This window comes from Neophocaena asiaeorientalis, unplaced genomic scaffold (genome assembly GCF_003031525.2).
Source record: "Neophocaena asiaeorientalis asiaeorientalis breed wild unplaced genomic scaffold, Neophocaena_asiaeorientalis_V1.1 scaffold268, whole genome shotgun sequence".
Taxonomy (NCBI): domain Eukaryota; kingdom Metazoa; phylum Chordata; class Mammalia; order Artiodactyla; family Phocoenidae; genus Neophocaena; species Neophocaena asiaeorientalis.
The window spans coordinates 11,190,457-11,205,785 of record NW_020173979.1 but is presented as its reverse complement, the minus strand read 5'-3'; the positions used below and the strand labels follow the sequence as shown (position 1 = coordinate 11,205,785).

Sequence of the window (15,329 nt, the reverse complement as noted above, 5' to 3'; positions counted from 1 at the left end):
TACACAATTCCTATTTAGAAAAGTTTATTGAACATTATTCCTGCATCACACTTATTGAAAGAAAAACTTAATTTTCCCTGATGGTACCCTGTCATTTCACATGATCTATACCCTAAAGATTTTTGTATTAAAAATACAGGTTAAATATGAAATTAGTAAAATGCAGCATATAAAACTTCATGCTGAGCAAAAACAAGTCCAAAAAAAAAAGTTACCGTATATCAACAGAATAGTTCCTACAGTATTTAAGATGTTTCCTATGTAACTCATATTTGAATGCAATTTTTAGAACCATATTTAAATATATTTTGCAATTTGTTAACTGCAGACATTCCCATTTTTCTTCCACCACATAATCTGTTCGTTTCATTAAGTTGGCAAATCTGCTAGGATCCACAAAATGCAGCAAGAAGATGGCAGTTATTTCTCAAGATTTGAGAAATCTGGTCCACCTTTAGTGTAGTTTCCTGAGATTTCTGCTCCACTGAAGTCAAAACCAGGATTCTGAAAAATACGAAAAAAAAAAAACATTATAAAACTTATAAGGAAAAATATAAGTAACCCAAAAGGAAAATGGTAAAAAGATATAAACCAGCAATTGACAAAAAAGGAAATCTAAATGGACAATAAACGTGTGAAAAGATATCAAACCTCACTGTAATCACCAAAGTGGAACCTAAAACTATGAGGTACTTTCTCAACTTTCATATTTACAAATATTTAGAAGATCAATATGCATATTACAATGTTGACAAGTGTATGGGCAAACATATACTTTACCATCAGTATATAAACAGATTTTTAATAACTAGCATTTTTTGAGAGCTTATTACATGCCAGGCAGGGTTCTAAGAGCTATATATATTTTAAAATACTCAGTCCTCATGACAGTCTTATGGAGTAAGTAAGTACTACCTCAGCCTTCAGTATTTTTAGAGGCATTTCATTTATTCAACAAACATCTATTGAGTTCCTACTGTTTAGAAGACACCATGAGAGGCATGTGGAATTTAAGAATGAACAAAATAGACAAAGATCCATGTTCTGGTGGAGATTACATTCTAACAGGAGGAGACAAATAATAAACCCTAAATTACCTAGAGCAGGGGTCAGCAAGCTTTTCTGTAAAGAGCCAGGTAGTAAATACTTTAGGCTTTGAAGGTCATATAGTCTCTGTCATACTACTTAATTCTGCTGTGACTATATGAAAGACAATACACAAACAAATAAGCATAGCTGTGTTCCAGTAAAACTTTGCTTCAAAAACAAACAGTGGGCTGGATTTGACCAGTGGCCATAGTCTGCCAACTCCATGATCTAGTGTTAAAAGTTCCTAAGTGCTATAGTATAGGATAAAAAAAAAAAGAAGAAAAGTAGGGCAAGTAAGGAAAATGAGGAAATTAGAGTATTTAAATAGAATGATCAAAGTATGCTTCATTGAGAAATGACTTGAAAACAGTAAAGAAATTAGCTAAGCTTTGGGAGAAGACCACTGCAGTCAAAAGGCCAGGCATGTTTAATGAAAAGCAAAAAGGCCAGTATGGCTAGAGCAGAATAAATGAGGGGGGCAGTAGTAGGAGAGGAGGTCAGAGACACCATGGAGGACCAGACCAATTAGGGCCTTATAAAAGACTTTGTCTTCTACTTGAGTGAAAGAGTTCTGAGAAGTCATATAATCTGACATGCATTTTAAAAGGACTGCTCTAACTATTTTCAGAAGATGGTAGCTTGGCAAGGGTAGAGGTAAAGAGAACAATTAAGAGGTCATTAGAGTAACCCAGGCAAGACGTTAGAGGTGGTCCAGGTGAGAGGTAGTAGAGTTGGTGGTGATGAGTGGTCAAATCCTGAATATATTTAGAAGGCCATGCCAGTAAGGTTTCCTGACAATTGGAGAGAGTGTGAGAGAGAGAGGAATGGAGGATGATTCCCCAGATTTTTTTTGATCTGAACCAGTTTCCATCAAGTGAGATGAGAAGGCCATAGGTAGGACAAATGCGGGAGGGAAATTAGGGAGTTCACATTGGACATGTTGAGTTTGACATGTCTATTAGACAGAAAAGTGAAGATGTTAAATAGGCAGCTGGATATGCAAGTCCAACATTCAGGAGAAAAGTCCAGGCCATAGACATACGTTTGGGAATCACTATCATATAGATGAAATTATCCATCAAAACTTTAACAGTGGTTTGATCCAGTAATAATTCTCCCATATATCTATCTTAAAGGAAAATTTGAATATTTTCAAAGATGAAAATACAAACTGTTTGAAATAGACACATACAGAGAAATCTAAATCTCATCAAAGAGGAAACAGCTAAATAATAATGATACACTCAAACTAGGGAACACTCTAAAGCAGTTAAAAGTAATGAATTTTATCTGTCCAGTTCTACATACATAAAAGGATTTTTTTTTTTTTTTTTTTTTTTTGGCATGAGGACTTCTTAGTTGAGGCATGCAAATCCATATATAGAAAGGCCAGTCATTTTTCTAACCATTTAACTTAAAAATTTCTTTGAAGAATTTTAGTAATTTTTTAAAACCACATTTGAGTTTTAATTTCAAATAATAATTATTCTATGAGTTTAAGATGTTTAACTATACATATTCATACATTCAACTGACTTACTTCTTTCTGGAATCTCTCTAATGTAAGTTTTCTTTGCATTTGGTCTTGCACCCAAGGATCAGCTGCATATCCAGATTCTAGAAGAGAAGTCCAACAATTTGCCGCATCTCTCTTTGTCTTTGTAAGAACAATACGGACCATTTTTCTATCCTCTAAACAAACAAACAAAAATCACAAAGAAATCAGAGTTAATCATTAATTTGTATTTTCAAAAATCATTAGGGAATCTTGACATACAATTGTTTTCAATACATTTCTTTTACTATATCTTCCAAAGCTGCAAATCTACAGCAGGGAGAAACATACTAATTTCTAAGACAAAATTAATTTTTAAAAAGATTCTAAGAAATATAATAGATTACCCTTACCCAGAGTCCACGTTCCCTCATCAGCTATTGTAGAATCAAAGAGTTTGCCCTGAAAAATAAACATATGAGTACTAAAAATAAAGAAATTCCATTAATTTTCATAAAGTTTTCATGATTTAAGACTTACCTTACTTCCCATCTAATCCACATATAATTACTTAATTTGTTTAGAGTACGGAGATCAAATTTTATACCATTTCAACACACTGATAGGTGCTCAACCCTAAGTTCCCTCCTAGCGAGTGAAGCAGAACCTAGTTTACACTATGGAATATATACTACGACAAAGAACACAGGGCTCTCTACAGAAAGATGAGGGCTCCTTAATTTTTAGAAGATGAAGAAATACTACTGATCACTGATTGGCCAAATGTGAAGTTAATATCTGAAATGCTTTAACTTTACCAACTATAATAAACTACAAGAAGAGCTCTCCTGTGGATATTAAGAAGAAATGATGTCTTTTAAAACAAACTTTTAAAAAACTAAAAACAGAACTACCATACAACCCAGCAGTCCCACTACTGGGCATATACCCTGAGAAAACTAATTCAAAAAGAGTCATGTACCACAGTATCCACTGCAGCTCTATTTACAATAGCCAGGATATGGAAGCAACCTAAGTGTCCATTGACGAATGGATAAAGAAGGTGTGGCACATATATACAATGGAATATTACTCAGCCATAAAAAGAAACAAAATTGAGTTACTTGTAGAGCAGTGGATGGACCTAGAGTCTGTCATACAGAGTGAAGTAAGGCAGAAAAAGAAAAACAAATACCGTATGCTAACACATATATATGGAATCTTAAAAAAAAAAAAATCGTTCCGAGGAACCTAGGGGCAGGACAGGAATAAAGGTACAGACATAGAGAATGGACCTGAGGACACAGGGAGGGGGAAGGGTAAGCTGGGACGAAATGAGAGAGTGGCATGGACATATATAAACTACCAAATGTAAAACAGACAGCTAGTGGGAAGCAGCCGCACAGCACAGGGAGATCAGCTCAGTGCTTTGTGACCACCTAGAGGGGTGGGATAAGGAGGGTGGGGCGGGGCCGCAAGAGGGAGGAGATATGGGGATATATGTATATGTGTAGCTGACTCACTTTGTTATAAAGCAGAAACTAACACACCATTGTAAAGCAATTATACTGCAATAAAGATGTTAAGAAAAATAAAATAAAATAAAAAAATAAAACTGGTTCAATCTCTTTGTAGGGCAATGTAGCATTAAAAAAATTTTAAAGCACATACTGCACATCTGAGGTCAGATGAGTTGTCACTGATTTTTCAGAAACTCGTTTTAAGAAAGAACTAAGCAAAATATAAGTTTAAAAGTGAATGCATCTGCTAAAATCCATTTTGATTTGTTGTAGGAAATGAAATTAAAATGTCACATTAAAAAAAGAAAACACATTCTTTTCATGTCAATACCAGTGGAAAAAAATCCTACTTGTCTAAAATCCTAGAGGTAAGAGCTATTGCTAAATTCCCTAAGCTACTGCAAATTAACTAAATTTACTAAAGTAAATTTGAAGTGTACTATTAAATCACCGTTCAGTAAACCCCACAAAATTGCACAACTATTCAGAAAGGTCATCAAGATCCAAGCTGACATAAATCAATGTCTTTCACATGAATCTTCCTTTTCTCTGAGGCACTCAAAACACTTTCCTATAAAATAATAATAACTAACACGTAGTGTGAGCTTATTACATACCAGTCACTACTTACTCCAAGCTCTTCACTCACCATGCTATGCTGAAAACAATCCTGAGAAAGGTACTATAATTACCCCACTTTGTGGATGAAGGCTTAAACAATGAATAATCTCTTGCCCAAGGTTACAAAACTGGAAAAATGACAAAGCCAGGTATCTTACCAAGTATCCCTTGACCATTACACAACACTGCCATCAAATATCTTGGGCATCTAATCTGCGAAAGAAATCTAACTTCAACTTAACTGAATTTAACTATAAATTTTAACAAGGAAAAAATGGGTACCAGATCCAAAGGGTACTGATGAGAATAAAAGGGATATTATTTTCTTCACAACCTCTTGACACTGCTTAACCACTCCACAAACGAGAATTTTTCTAATTTCAGATGAGAAAATAAATCACCTGACATCACCTTCGAATCCTCGTCCTGACGTCTTTATCCTTTATTTTCATCTTTATTTTCCTCTAACTGCCTAAATATTTATTAGTTTAATTATGACTCCCTACAAGAGCATAACCTCTCTTGAGTGCGGGAACATAATCTGGTTCGTTCACCGCTGTCCTACTAGCACCGAGATCAGTGCCTAGAAGAAAGTATAGGTACCATAAGTATTTGTTCCTTCAACGATCTAGTTAAGCGGTTCTCAGCTGAAGACCCGCAGAGGAACAAAACAGCTTCATTTGTCTTAGAAACAAAGCCAGGAAAAGTGGCGTACTCAAATTCCCACCTCAACTCAGGACTGGCCCTGAGGGTGGGGTCTCCGCAGACTAGTCTTTCCAAGGAAACTATGAACTCTAGCACTCAGAGATTTGAGGGGGCCGGGAAGAAACTGAGCACAAGCCCCAACCTGCCACTACCTTGAGTATCTCGCGGCCCCCCACGGCCAGCGCCACATGCCGGCTCTGCAGGCCGCACTGAATATCCTGAGCGCGAGTGCCTGGCGGCACCTGAACTTCAATGAACACCTCCTCCAAGGTCTGGTACCACTGGCCCCACGGTGTTGCGCACGGAACCACCCCACTGCGCTCCTCAAACGGCGCTGACATACTCCAGTCGCCTCTCGGCCGCGGTGGCACCGAGAGAGCTGAGCGCACGCACGGAATATCCGCGTTCGGGCCACGCCCCGGCTTCTCCGCTCGGGTCACTACACATGCGCAGGAATGTAACCTGAAGTCTCCGCTCGTGTTCGTTTTTCCCTTTCAGGGGCCATTTAGGACGTTGGCAGCACCCAGGTTTAACGAACTGAAATCCGGAAAAGTTTACATCCAAGGAACGACGGGAGACACCTGGAACCAGTAAAGTCAGAATTCATTACACTGCCACCAACATGACGTCAAAAGCGACTGAAAATTCTTTGATGTGAACTGCGCTTGCGCAAATGCTGCCGGTGCTTAGTTAAAATTCAGTAACGCCAGTAGGGGTTGGGCCCGTGGGGAGGGGGCGGGGCGAGAGGAGACAGTAATAGTCTCCTATTGCTTGGTAGCCTAAACAGATCACCTAATTGGACGCTGCTAGAACCGAGTACGCATGCTCTAAGGATGTTCCCGTCCTGGATTGGTGTGTCCAAGGCCTTGGCTTTCCGATTGGTTAAAGTTGGGTGGGCGGGGAATAAGCGGGGAGATTTGAATTTGAAGCGAATAGGGCCTAACAAGCCGCAGGAAGTTGCCGAGGAGCACCCTAGAAACCTTCGGTTTTGTGCAGCGGGTCGTCAGCATGTCCTTTTCTAAGGCGCCCCTGAAACGATTCAATGACCCTTCTGGTGCGTACGGGGAAAGGATCTGGGGGACAGGAGATGCTCTCACGCCCCTTGCCCCTCTTGATTCCCTTCATCAGAGGCAAATAGAAGGCGATTTTTAGGGCTGGGATGGGGCTCACTTAATTGATTCATTTTCCTGAAACACATGCTAAGGTTTTACTACATGCCAAGCACTATTCAGAATGATAAGGTTACAACAGCGAGCGAAGCAAAATCCCTGCTCCATGAAGCTTACATTCAATTGGAGAATGCAGCCAATAAACAGTGCTGTGGAGAAACTAAAGCAGAGGGAAGGGAATAGGAATTAGGAAGCATTGATAGCTGTTTGTTGGTGAAGTCCGAAGGCCTCACTGTTAAATATATATATATTTATTTATTTATTTATTTACTATTGCTTTTGGCTTGAACTTGTGGATTTCTTTTGGATATCCCATTCAGGCGTAAAAGAAGGAAGATTGGTAAAGGCAGTTTATGGGTGTAAAATTATGGCAGTAGCACTTAGTGAAAACACTATAGATGAAGTAATGGGAGCTAATTTTGACAGTACCCCAGGCACCACACTAAGTCTTTACCTAGATTATTCTATTTTAATTCCCCCAAATCCCTATTGTTCATTATTTTATTGATAAAGAGATGGGGACTATTTGCTAAATGTTACACAATCCAAACTGTCAGAACTGGGGCTTGAAACCAGGCCTCCACGAACCCATCCTGTGCTCCTAACCACTGCGATGCAAAAGCACAGTAACCATGAAGCCTTCCATGTGGTTGGTAAGGCATTCATCATTTAGTGGCTACTAACTGGATGCAGGGACTATGCTAAGGTCTTCCCTACTAGATCTGGTTTATTCTTGCCAATGGCCAGGTGAGGCAGGTACTGATATTGTCCTCATTTTACAGCTAAGGACACTAAGGGGGTTTGTAAGTGTACTGAGCAGCCTGTAAGTGACAGAGCTTAATATCAAAGCTCATGATTTATCCTTTATAATGTACACTTTTAACAGTCACTCATTACACCTTAATTTCTATTAGCTAAAATGCAAATGGAAAAGACCTCTGCTCACAGAGGAAGGCCAAGGGAGCAAATGGATCAGCACAAGCGTATTTTTTAATTAGAAGACTCAAGAACCATATAATTTTCCAGACATTCAAAGAACCTACTCTAAGTTCTGTCAGCAGTGTGTCTTTTAAGGAGATTTGTTTGTTTGCTTGCTTTATAATAGATTAAACTGCTTTTGCCAATTACACAAAATTTCAGGCTCACAGTTTCAAGAGTAATAAGTTACCATCTATTTGATGCTGTGTGTGTGTGTGTGTGTGTGTGTGTGTGTGTGTGTGTGTGTCACTGTAGTGATTTCTCGTATTACTCCAGAAATCCTAACAACAAAAGTATGAGGTAGATACTGTTTTGTGAATGAAGAATCAGTCTCAAATACAAATAACTTTCCAGGGGTCTTAAAGCTAGACTGGAAAAGGAGAGAGTATAATGTTCTTATTTATCATCTTCTCCCTATGACTGCAAAGTACCTGGCATATAGTATTATCTATTTATTGGCAGGCAAAGCTGGATTTGAACATCGATCTAGCTGATTACTATACAAAACTCTATTCCCAATCCTACATCCCAAGTAACTTTCTGTTTTCTTTGCCACACTGCCAAACTCAACCCTGAGCTAAATACTGAGGAAAGGGACATGATTGAGACTGTCCCTAACTTCAAGCAGTTTTGTCTAAGGTGGGAGATGGATAAGTACATTATTATAACCCATTACAAAACTGCAAGAAGTTCTGTGATAGTAACAATGCGTAGGCTGCTGTGGAATGGTTTCTAGCTTGATTTGGGGATTTGGAGAAAACTGGAAGAGGCGACCTCCAGGCTGAGATCTAAAGTAAGTAAGAGCCAGATCTCAAGTCAGCTTTGCATAAGCCCTCTGAAATGCCTTCCATTTGGGACTCCAGTTACATGAGGTTATACAGTATAAATTGCTGAAACATAGAAATATAGTCTAGCGTAGTAGTTTGTACTTTGCATAACATGGCTTTATAAATTTTCTGGTGTATTGATACTAGACAGAGATGGATCGTCACTAAATTTTTATTCCAAGCTAAATCTTGAGGGCTAGACATTTTTAGTAGCTTCATTTCTAAAATCTGCTGATGGTTACCTCAGTGAATCTCTCTGAGTAGAGTTGATTCCAAATATTTTATTTCTTATATTCAATCCTTAATAACAAAGCTGTATTGCTTGTTCTGACACAATTTTCATCCCAAAACTGTCTGTTGTTTTGCATGGTTGTCTGTGTTCCTTTGACCCAATTGAAGTAAAGGTCATTTGGGAAGATAATGATACTTATTATTCTTCACAGAGAAGCCTAATATCAAATGGGTGCTATTTTTACATTTGAAAATAAAGGAAACTTTTTAAAAAATTTTATTGGAGTATAGTTGATTTACAGTGTTGTGTTAGTTTCAGGTGTACAGCATAGTGATTCAGTTATACATACACATATATTCATTCTTTTTTAGATTCTTTTCCCATATAGGTTATTACAGAATATTGAGCAGAGTTCCATGTGCTATACAGTAGGTCTTGTTGGTTATCTATTTTATATAGATATGTATGTGTGTATATGTTAATCCCAAGCTCCTAATTTATCCCTCCTCCCCATGTTTCCCTTTTGGTAACCATAACTTTGTTTTCGAAATCTGTGAGTCTGTTTCTGTTTTGTAAATAAGTTCATTTATATCATTGTTTTTAATTAGAAAAAGAAGCAATTTATTAATAGTATTTTTACATTTATATTACTTTACTATGACTTTTTTTTAACTGAAGTATAATTGATTTAAAATATTGTGTTAGTTTCAGGTGTACAGCAAAGTGATTCAATTATATTTTTTTCAGATTATTTTCTATTATAGGTTATTATAAGACATTGAATATAATTCCCTGTGCTACACAGGAGATCCTTGTTGCTTATCTGTTTTATGTGTAGTAGTTTGTATGTGTTAATCCCATACACTTAATTTGTCCCTCCCCCCTTGCTCCCCTTTGGTATCCATAAGTTTGTTTCCCATGTCTGTGAGTCTGTGTCTGCTTTGCATATAGATTCATTTGTATTAATTTTTAGATTCCACATATAAATATCATATAATATTTGTAAGACATGTTTTTAACTTAAGATCATAAGTCACATTAGATGAGATTTTAATATTTTATGTTTCCTCTAGGATGTGCACCATCTCCAGGTGCTTATGATGTTAAAACTTCAGAAGTATTAAAAGGACCAGTATCCTTTCGGAAGTCACAAAGGTTTAAAAATCAAAAAGGTAATTGATCCCAAAATAAAATAATGGTTATATGATCTTGTAAATTTTTAAGTTAAGAAAACAGTATTTAAATGTAAAGATGCTGTAGTATTTCTAAAAATGTGAAGCTACACCTATATTTAATTTTTCTTAATTGATAGATTTACAAAAGGGTCAACTTCAGAATAACACTTTCATCATTACACTGTTGTATAACCAGGAAAATTAAGCAAGATGCCATAGATATGTAGTTTTCCTTTTCTCTGTTGGAGAATATTAGAAAGAATATTAGGAAAATTAGGAAAGAGATGTGTAAAAAATATTGTGCAACTAATTATTTGAAAATGTACAATCAAGAAAAGAATAACTTTATATTGCTACAAGAAATTTGGGAATTGTGTTTTGTCTGTGGTTCAAATATGTAAGCACAAACCATGATCTGTACAATTTGTTTTATAGCAGAATCTCAACAAAATCTTAATGTTGACAAAGATACTACCTTGCCTGCTTCAGCAAGAAAAGTTAAGACTTCGGGATTAAAGGTAAGGAGCTGTTATATTCTAGCTGGTTTATAAACTGTAATATGAAAATATTTCTGAAAGGTACTGTATTTGACTAGAATGGGTTAAGTGTATAAATTAAGGTTATTGGTAAATCTGTAAATTAGTAAAACATTATCATTGGAACTCCAGCAAGCTTTACATACCTGCCTGTGTCATTCCTAAATATATTGTGTTTAAATGTGCCCTTAGTTCAAAGTTACAAAATGGTCTCCACTTCTCAGTCATTTCTATAGCTGGGTAAATTTTATAATACTTAGTAAGTCTTTAAAAATTATGCAATGCTTTGATTTGTTAGTTACCATAATTTGAGTTGTTCTGGTTTTGTTTGTTTATTTGTTTTGGCGGAAGAGTAAATATTGGCGAACAAAAAGGAAAAAACATTCTAATGCCTAAAAGAGGTCTAGTACTCAGAAACTGCCAAGGAGTGGTAGGAGATTAAATTCTTAATAACTTCATGTTATAGCTTGTGCAATAGCCTACTATTACGGTTTCCATTAGTTCATAAAGCAAGTTGTTCTTCCTTAAGGAGTTGCACAACTTGGTATTTTAATGTGAAAAGATTCAGAGTTGGGAAATCAAAGCTATAAGTTAAGCTTATTCTTGTTCATTAATTTGGGGATTACCTAAGTCTCTTGTTCTATAAAAAAAGAGCTGTGGGCTTCCCTGGTGGCGCAGTGGTTGAGAGTCCGCCTGCCGATGCAGGGGACGCGGGTTCGTGCCCCGGTCCGGGAGGATCCCACATGCCGCGGAGCGGCTGGGCCCGTGAGCCACGGCCGCTGGGCCTGCGCGTCCGGAGCCTGTGTTCCACGGCGGGAGAGGCCACAACAGTGGGAGGCCCGCGTACCGGAAAAAAAAAAAAAAAAAAAAGAGCTGTTGTCCAATATGGAAGTGATCAGCCACGTGTGGCTACTGAGCACTTGAAAGTGAAGAATTGAATTTTTAGTATTATTTAATTTTAATTAATGGGTAGTTAAAAACTGATACTCGATTCTGTTGTTATAAAACTTAAATGTTTTTGGAATAACTTGGGTATGTGAATCTATTTTTTCACCTGTATATTTTGTGAAATCTAAATATAGATAGCTATTTCTAATGAAAATTTAGCATCTGAATTGAGATGTGCTGTAAGTGTAAAATATACAGCAAATTTTGAAGACCTAGTACCAAAAATATAAAATATCTTGTTAATAATTTTATACTAATGACATGTTGAAATAATATTTTTGATATCTTGGTTAAAGTAAAATGTATTATTAAAAATTTTACCTTTTAAATATGGCTCCTAGAAAATTTGAAAATATGTACATAGCTTGCATTATATTTTTATGGGCAGCACTGATACAGATACCCTTTTCTTGGAAGTTGATGTAAATTTCTTGACTTGAATTTCTTGGAGAAACAGTTCTGAAATTTAAAACTAAATTACATACAAGTTTGTGTAAAACTCCTACGTAATAGGCCTTCCTTGATAGAAAATGCTATCAGGCGTGAAATTAATAAACATGAAACTGGTGGCCCTTCCCCAACTTAGAAATATATGAAACACATTTTGTTCAAGGTGTTTATGACTTTTCTTCCATCTTTAGATGGAAAAGATAGATATTCTGTTTTGGGCCATTATCTCAGAAAGGCTATTGGATATAAAAAGATACATAAAAATACATCTTATTGAGAATAAAGGCAATGAGTAGATTAGAATCAGTTTGTATTATTTCAGTTTTTCTTTATGTTTTTGCACTTGTAGTTTTTTTTCATATTTGGGATCTAAGTTTAAGTTGATTTCTCTCTTTTTTTTTTTTTTTTTTTTGCGGTATGCGGGCCTCTCACTGTTGTGGCCTCTCCTGTTGCGGGGCACAGGCTCCGGACACGCAGGCTCAGCGGCCATGGCTCACAGGCCCAGCCGCTCCGCGGCATGTGGGATCTTCCCGGACCGGGGCACGAACCCGTGTCCCCTGCATCAGCAGGCGGACTCTCAACCACTGCGCCACCAGGGAAGCCCTGATTTCTCTTTTTAAGAGTCTTTTTTTTTTCTGAGATAGCATACTTAAGTATTTAAAATGTATTGCTGTTTAACATTAGAAAAGAGGACCTGTTCTTTTCAGTGGACTTGTTAGCAAAAGCCTCATCTATTGGGGTAAAAAATGTTCAAGCCTGAAATATTTTAATATTTGAAGAAGCTTTTCCTTCATTTGCTAGGTAAGTCACCTACAAAATATTTTATAGAGTCAGTGAAATGTTTGGAACCCTTAATCTTTTCTGATACCTAAAAATCAAATTTGGCTATGGTATTTGTGGCACTTAAATTTGATTGTCTCTGTTCTTTGATTTTCAAATAGAAAGAATCTCAAAAGAATGAAAAAGATTTGAAGATGTTGGAAAAAGAGGTAAGCAGTACTTTCAACTTACTGAAAAGTAAGTGCAATATAATGGAAAAAGAGTTACACATAGTTAAGAGACAAGGATTCTGTTGCTATTTGAGGAGTCATATAGTGAGGCATATGTACCATCCAGGCCAGTACCTACAGGGTAACCAATCCTTGGCTTGGATACCATATTTTAGAGCGTGGATGTCAATGTGGTATGCAATTTGTTAGCATACTAAGGGGCAGATTCAAGATAATCTACTTCATGAAAAACGGATAACTAAAATCAATATGTTAGTTTATTACAACTATACGTGGATCAAATATTAACCTTTACTCGTAGCATACACTCTTCCCATATAGTAATCTATGTGTTAAGACAGTAACTAGCTAGAAAACTTGGTGAGCATGAAATCCTAGCAGGTTATTTGAATTGTGATGAAGTTGTGCTAACTTACTGCATCTCTGCACTATAGGTATATGCCTTCCTCAAGGATAAAATGACCTACTGCCTGTACTATCCAATATAGTAGCCATTTACCACATCTCTATTTAAATAAAATTAACAATTCAGTTCTTCAGTTCCACTAGTCACATTTCACCTGCTCAGTAGGCACTTGTGGTAAGTGGCTACCATACTGCACAGTGCATTTCCATCGTAGCAGAAATCTCTATTGAGCAAAGCTGACCTAAAAAACCTGCCTACTTCCCTAAGCAGGGCAAGGCTGATCACTGCCAGCTTTGCTTTTCTGGCAGTCTTTTTTCTGTGTTTCCATTACTGAGCAACTCTTTCTAGTAGACATATTCTTTTTTTTAATAAGCATTTTCTACTTATTTATTTATTTATATTTTTTGGCCACACCACACAGCATGTGGGATCTTAGTTCCCCAACCAGGGATCAAACCTGTGCCCCCTGCATTGGAAGCATGGAGTCTTAACCATTGGACCGCCAGGGAAGTCCCCTAGACATATTCTTTTGACGTATTAAAACTTACTATCGATTACAGTTACATGTTGGCTTAAGATCCAGAATATGTCAGAATAACTTTGCAAATCTCTGCCCTTGTTGCTCTGATCCTTTTTGTATTTATTTTAGTAATATTGGCTATCATTTTATTGAGGATACATGCCTATGATGTAGGAGTTAATACTTAGATATATAATAACTGAGTGTCTCCGAGTCTTTATGAGATAGCTGGTGAGTGAGTGGCAGTGCCAGGATTAGAACTGGTCATTTGTATCAGTTACTTAATCTTTTAGAATAGAAATTTTTGACAAATACAGCTCTATTTTATTTAAGCCTCACAGTATTTGTTGTTTGTTTGATTAATTTGAATTAATTATCAATATTTAAAAGTAAAATATCATGCAAAACAAATTCAGATTTCTGACTTCTCTTGCAAAATTAGAAGATCTGATAGCACAGTTTCCGCATCCATTGCCTTCTTTAGACCCAACATTTGCTTAGTCAGTCCTCGCCTGGCTCTCTTATTTATATTATCTGCTTGGTCTTTTGAGTTTACAGTCCTTTTTTGGAGCTTAAGTTTCTTTAACTGAAAAAAGTGTGATGTAGATAATCTCAGCATCCTTTTTTCTGTTTTATGATGTGCTATCAACATTGGTTTTAAACCAATAATGTAGGCATAAAGAATCTTATAGTAGGGAATCTTAAAGCTCGTTCAGTCCCTAGCATCTAGTTCACAGCTGTATATATAAGTGGTGCTTGATATATTTTTAGTTAAAGGAATTGGCTTAGAATACTGAGATTAGTGTGAATACAAAGCCAATGAGGGTAGAAAATACTTTTCATGTGATTTAATGCAGCTGTGCTTTCTTGATACTTTTATACCCAGCTAACAGTCTATTTGGGTAAATGTTTTATGTGAACTAGAAAAGAATGTACATGCACTTGTTGGTTATAGTGGTCTATATATGACAATTAGTTCAAGTTGTTTAACAGTTTTCTTCAGATCTTTATCTCTACTGATATTTTTGTCTGCTTACTCTATCAGTTACTGAGAAAGGTATTTTTCAATTTGTAGCTCTGGGGATTAGTCTATTGATCTTTTTAATTCTGTCAGTTTTTGCTTTGTACATCTTGAAGTTATGATGTTACTTTGTTGTGCACAACAAATTTAAGATTATGTCTTCCTCTTGAAATAATCTTTTACCCGTAAAATTCTTTATTCCTAGTAATATTTTTTGCCTTAAAGTCTACTTTGTATGATATTAACATAGCCATACCAGCTTTCTTTTGTTTAATGTTTACATGGTAAATCTTTTCCGATCCCTTTATTGTCAATCTATGTCCTTAAAGTGCATATCTTACAAACACCTGGGATCACTTTCCTTCAGCCTGAAGAACTTCCTTTAGAATTCCTTATGCAGTTCTACTGTTGACAAATACTCTCAGCCTTTTTTTTTTCCCTCTGAAAACATCTGTATGTCACCTTCATATTTTTAAAGGATATTTTCATTGGGAATAGAATTTTTGATTGGCAGATTTTCTGCATACATTTTTAAACATTTCATTGTCTTCTGGCTTCCACATTTTTTGTTGACAAGTATGTGTTTTTGATTTAGGTTTTGGTTTTTACCTAGTAATTGCAGCAGGA

General features: G+C 36.4%; 2 protein-coding genes across 3 annotated transcripts in view; one reads left to right on the top strand and one right to left on the bottom strand.

Moving 5' to 3' along the window:
• Window positions 1-6,041, bottom strand: NUDCD2 (NudC domain containing 2). Its single transcript, XM_024753341.1, has 4 exons — window positions 5,583-6,041; window positions 2,998-3,046; window positions 2,630-2,781; window positions 1-504 (listed from the first exon to the last, which is right to left on the bottom strand). The coding sequence occupies exons 1-4, from the start codon at window positions 5,769-5,771 to the stop codon at window positions 421-423; spliced, it is 474 nt and encodes a 157-aa protein (XP_024609109.1). The 5' UTR covers window positions 5,772-6,041; the 3' UTR covers window positions 1-420.
• Window positions 6,042-6,400: 359 nt separating this feature from the next.
• HMMR (hyaluronan mediated motility receptor) overlaps window positions 6,401-15,329 on the top strand; it is a 29,290-nt gene continuing 20,361 nt past the window's right edge. The window contains exons 1-4 of one of the 2 annotated variants that reach the window (XM_024753381.1): window positions 6,401-6,484; window positions 9,710-9,808; window positions 10,250-10,329; window positions 12,687-12,734. In XM_024753381.1, coding sequence (XP_024609149.1) covers window positions 6,439-6,484; window positions 9,710-9,808; window positions 10,250-10,329; window positions 12,687-12,734 — 273 coding nt within the window. In that variant the 5' untranslated portion in view covers window positions 6,401-6,438. The remainder of the gene's footprint in view (window positions 6,485-9,709; window positions 9,809-10,249; window positions 10,330-12,686; window positions 12,735-15,329) is intronic. The other variant, XM_024753382.1, reaches the window with a different exon arrangement.

Bases quoted from the DNA above. Each gene is read 5' to 3' on its own strand.
- NUDCD2 (XM_024753341.1), bottom strand. From the start codon at position 5,771: ATGTCAGCGCCGTTTGAGGAGCGCAGTGGGGTGGTTCCGTGCGCAACA. The intron at 2,782-2,997 runs GTAAGGGTAATC...TTGTTTGTTTAG, and splicing joins TGAGGGAACGTGGACTCTGG to AGGATAGAAAAATGGTCCGT. The intron at 505-2,629 runs GTAAGTCAGTTG...CGTATTTTTCAG, and splicing joins TAGAGAGATTCCAGAAAGAA to AATCCTGGTTTTGACTTCAG.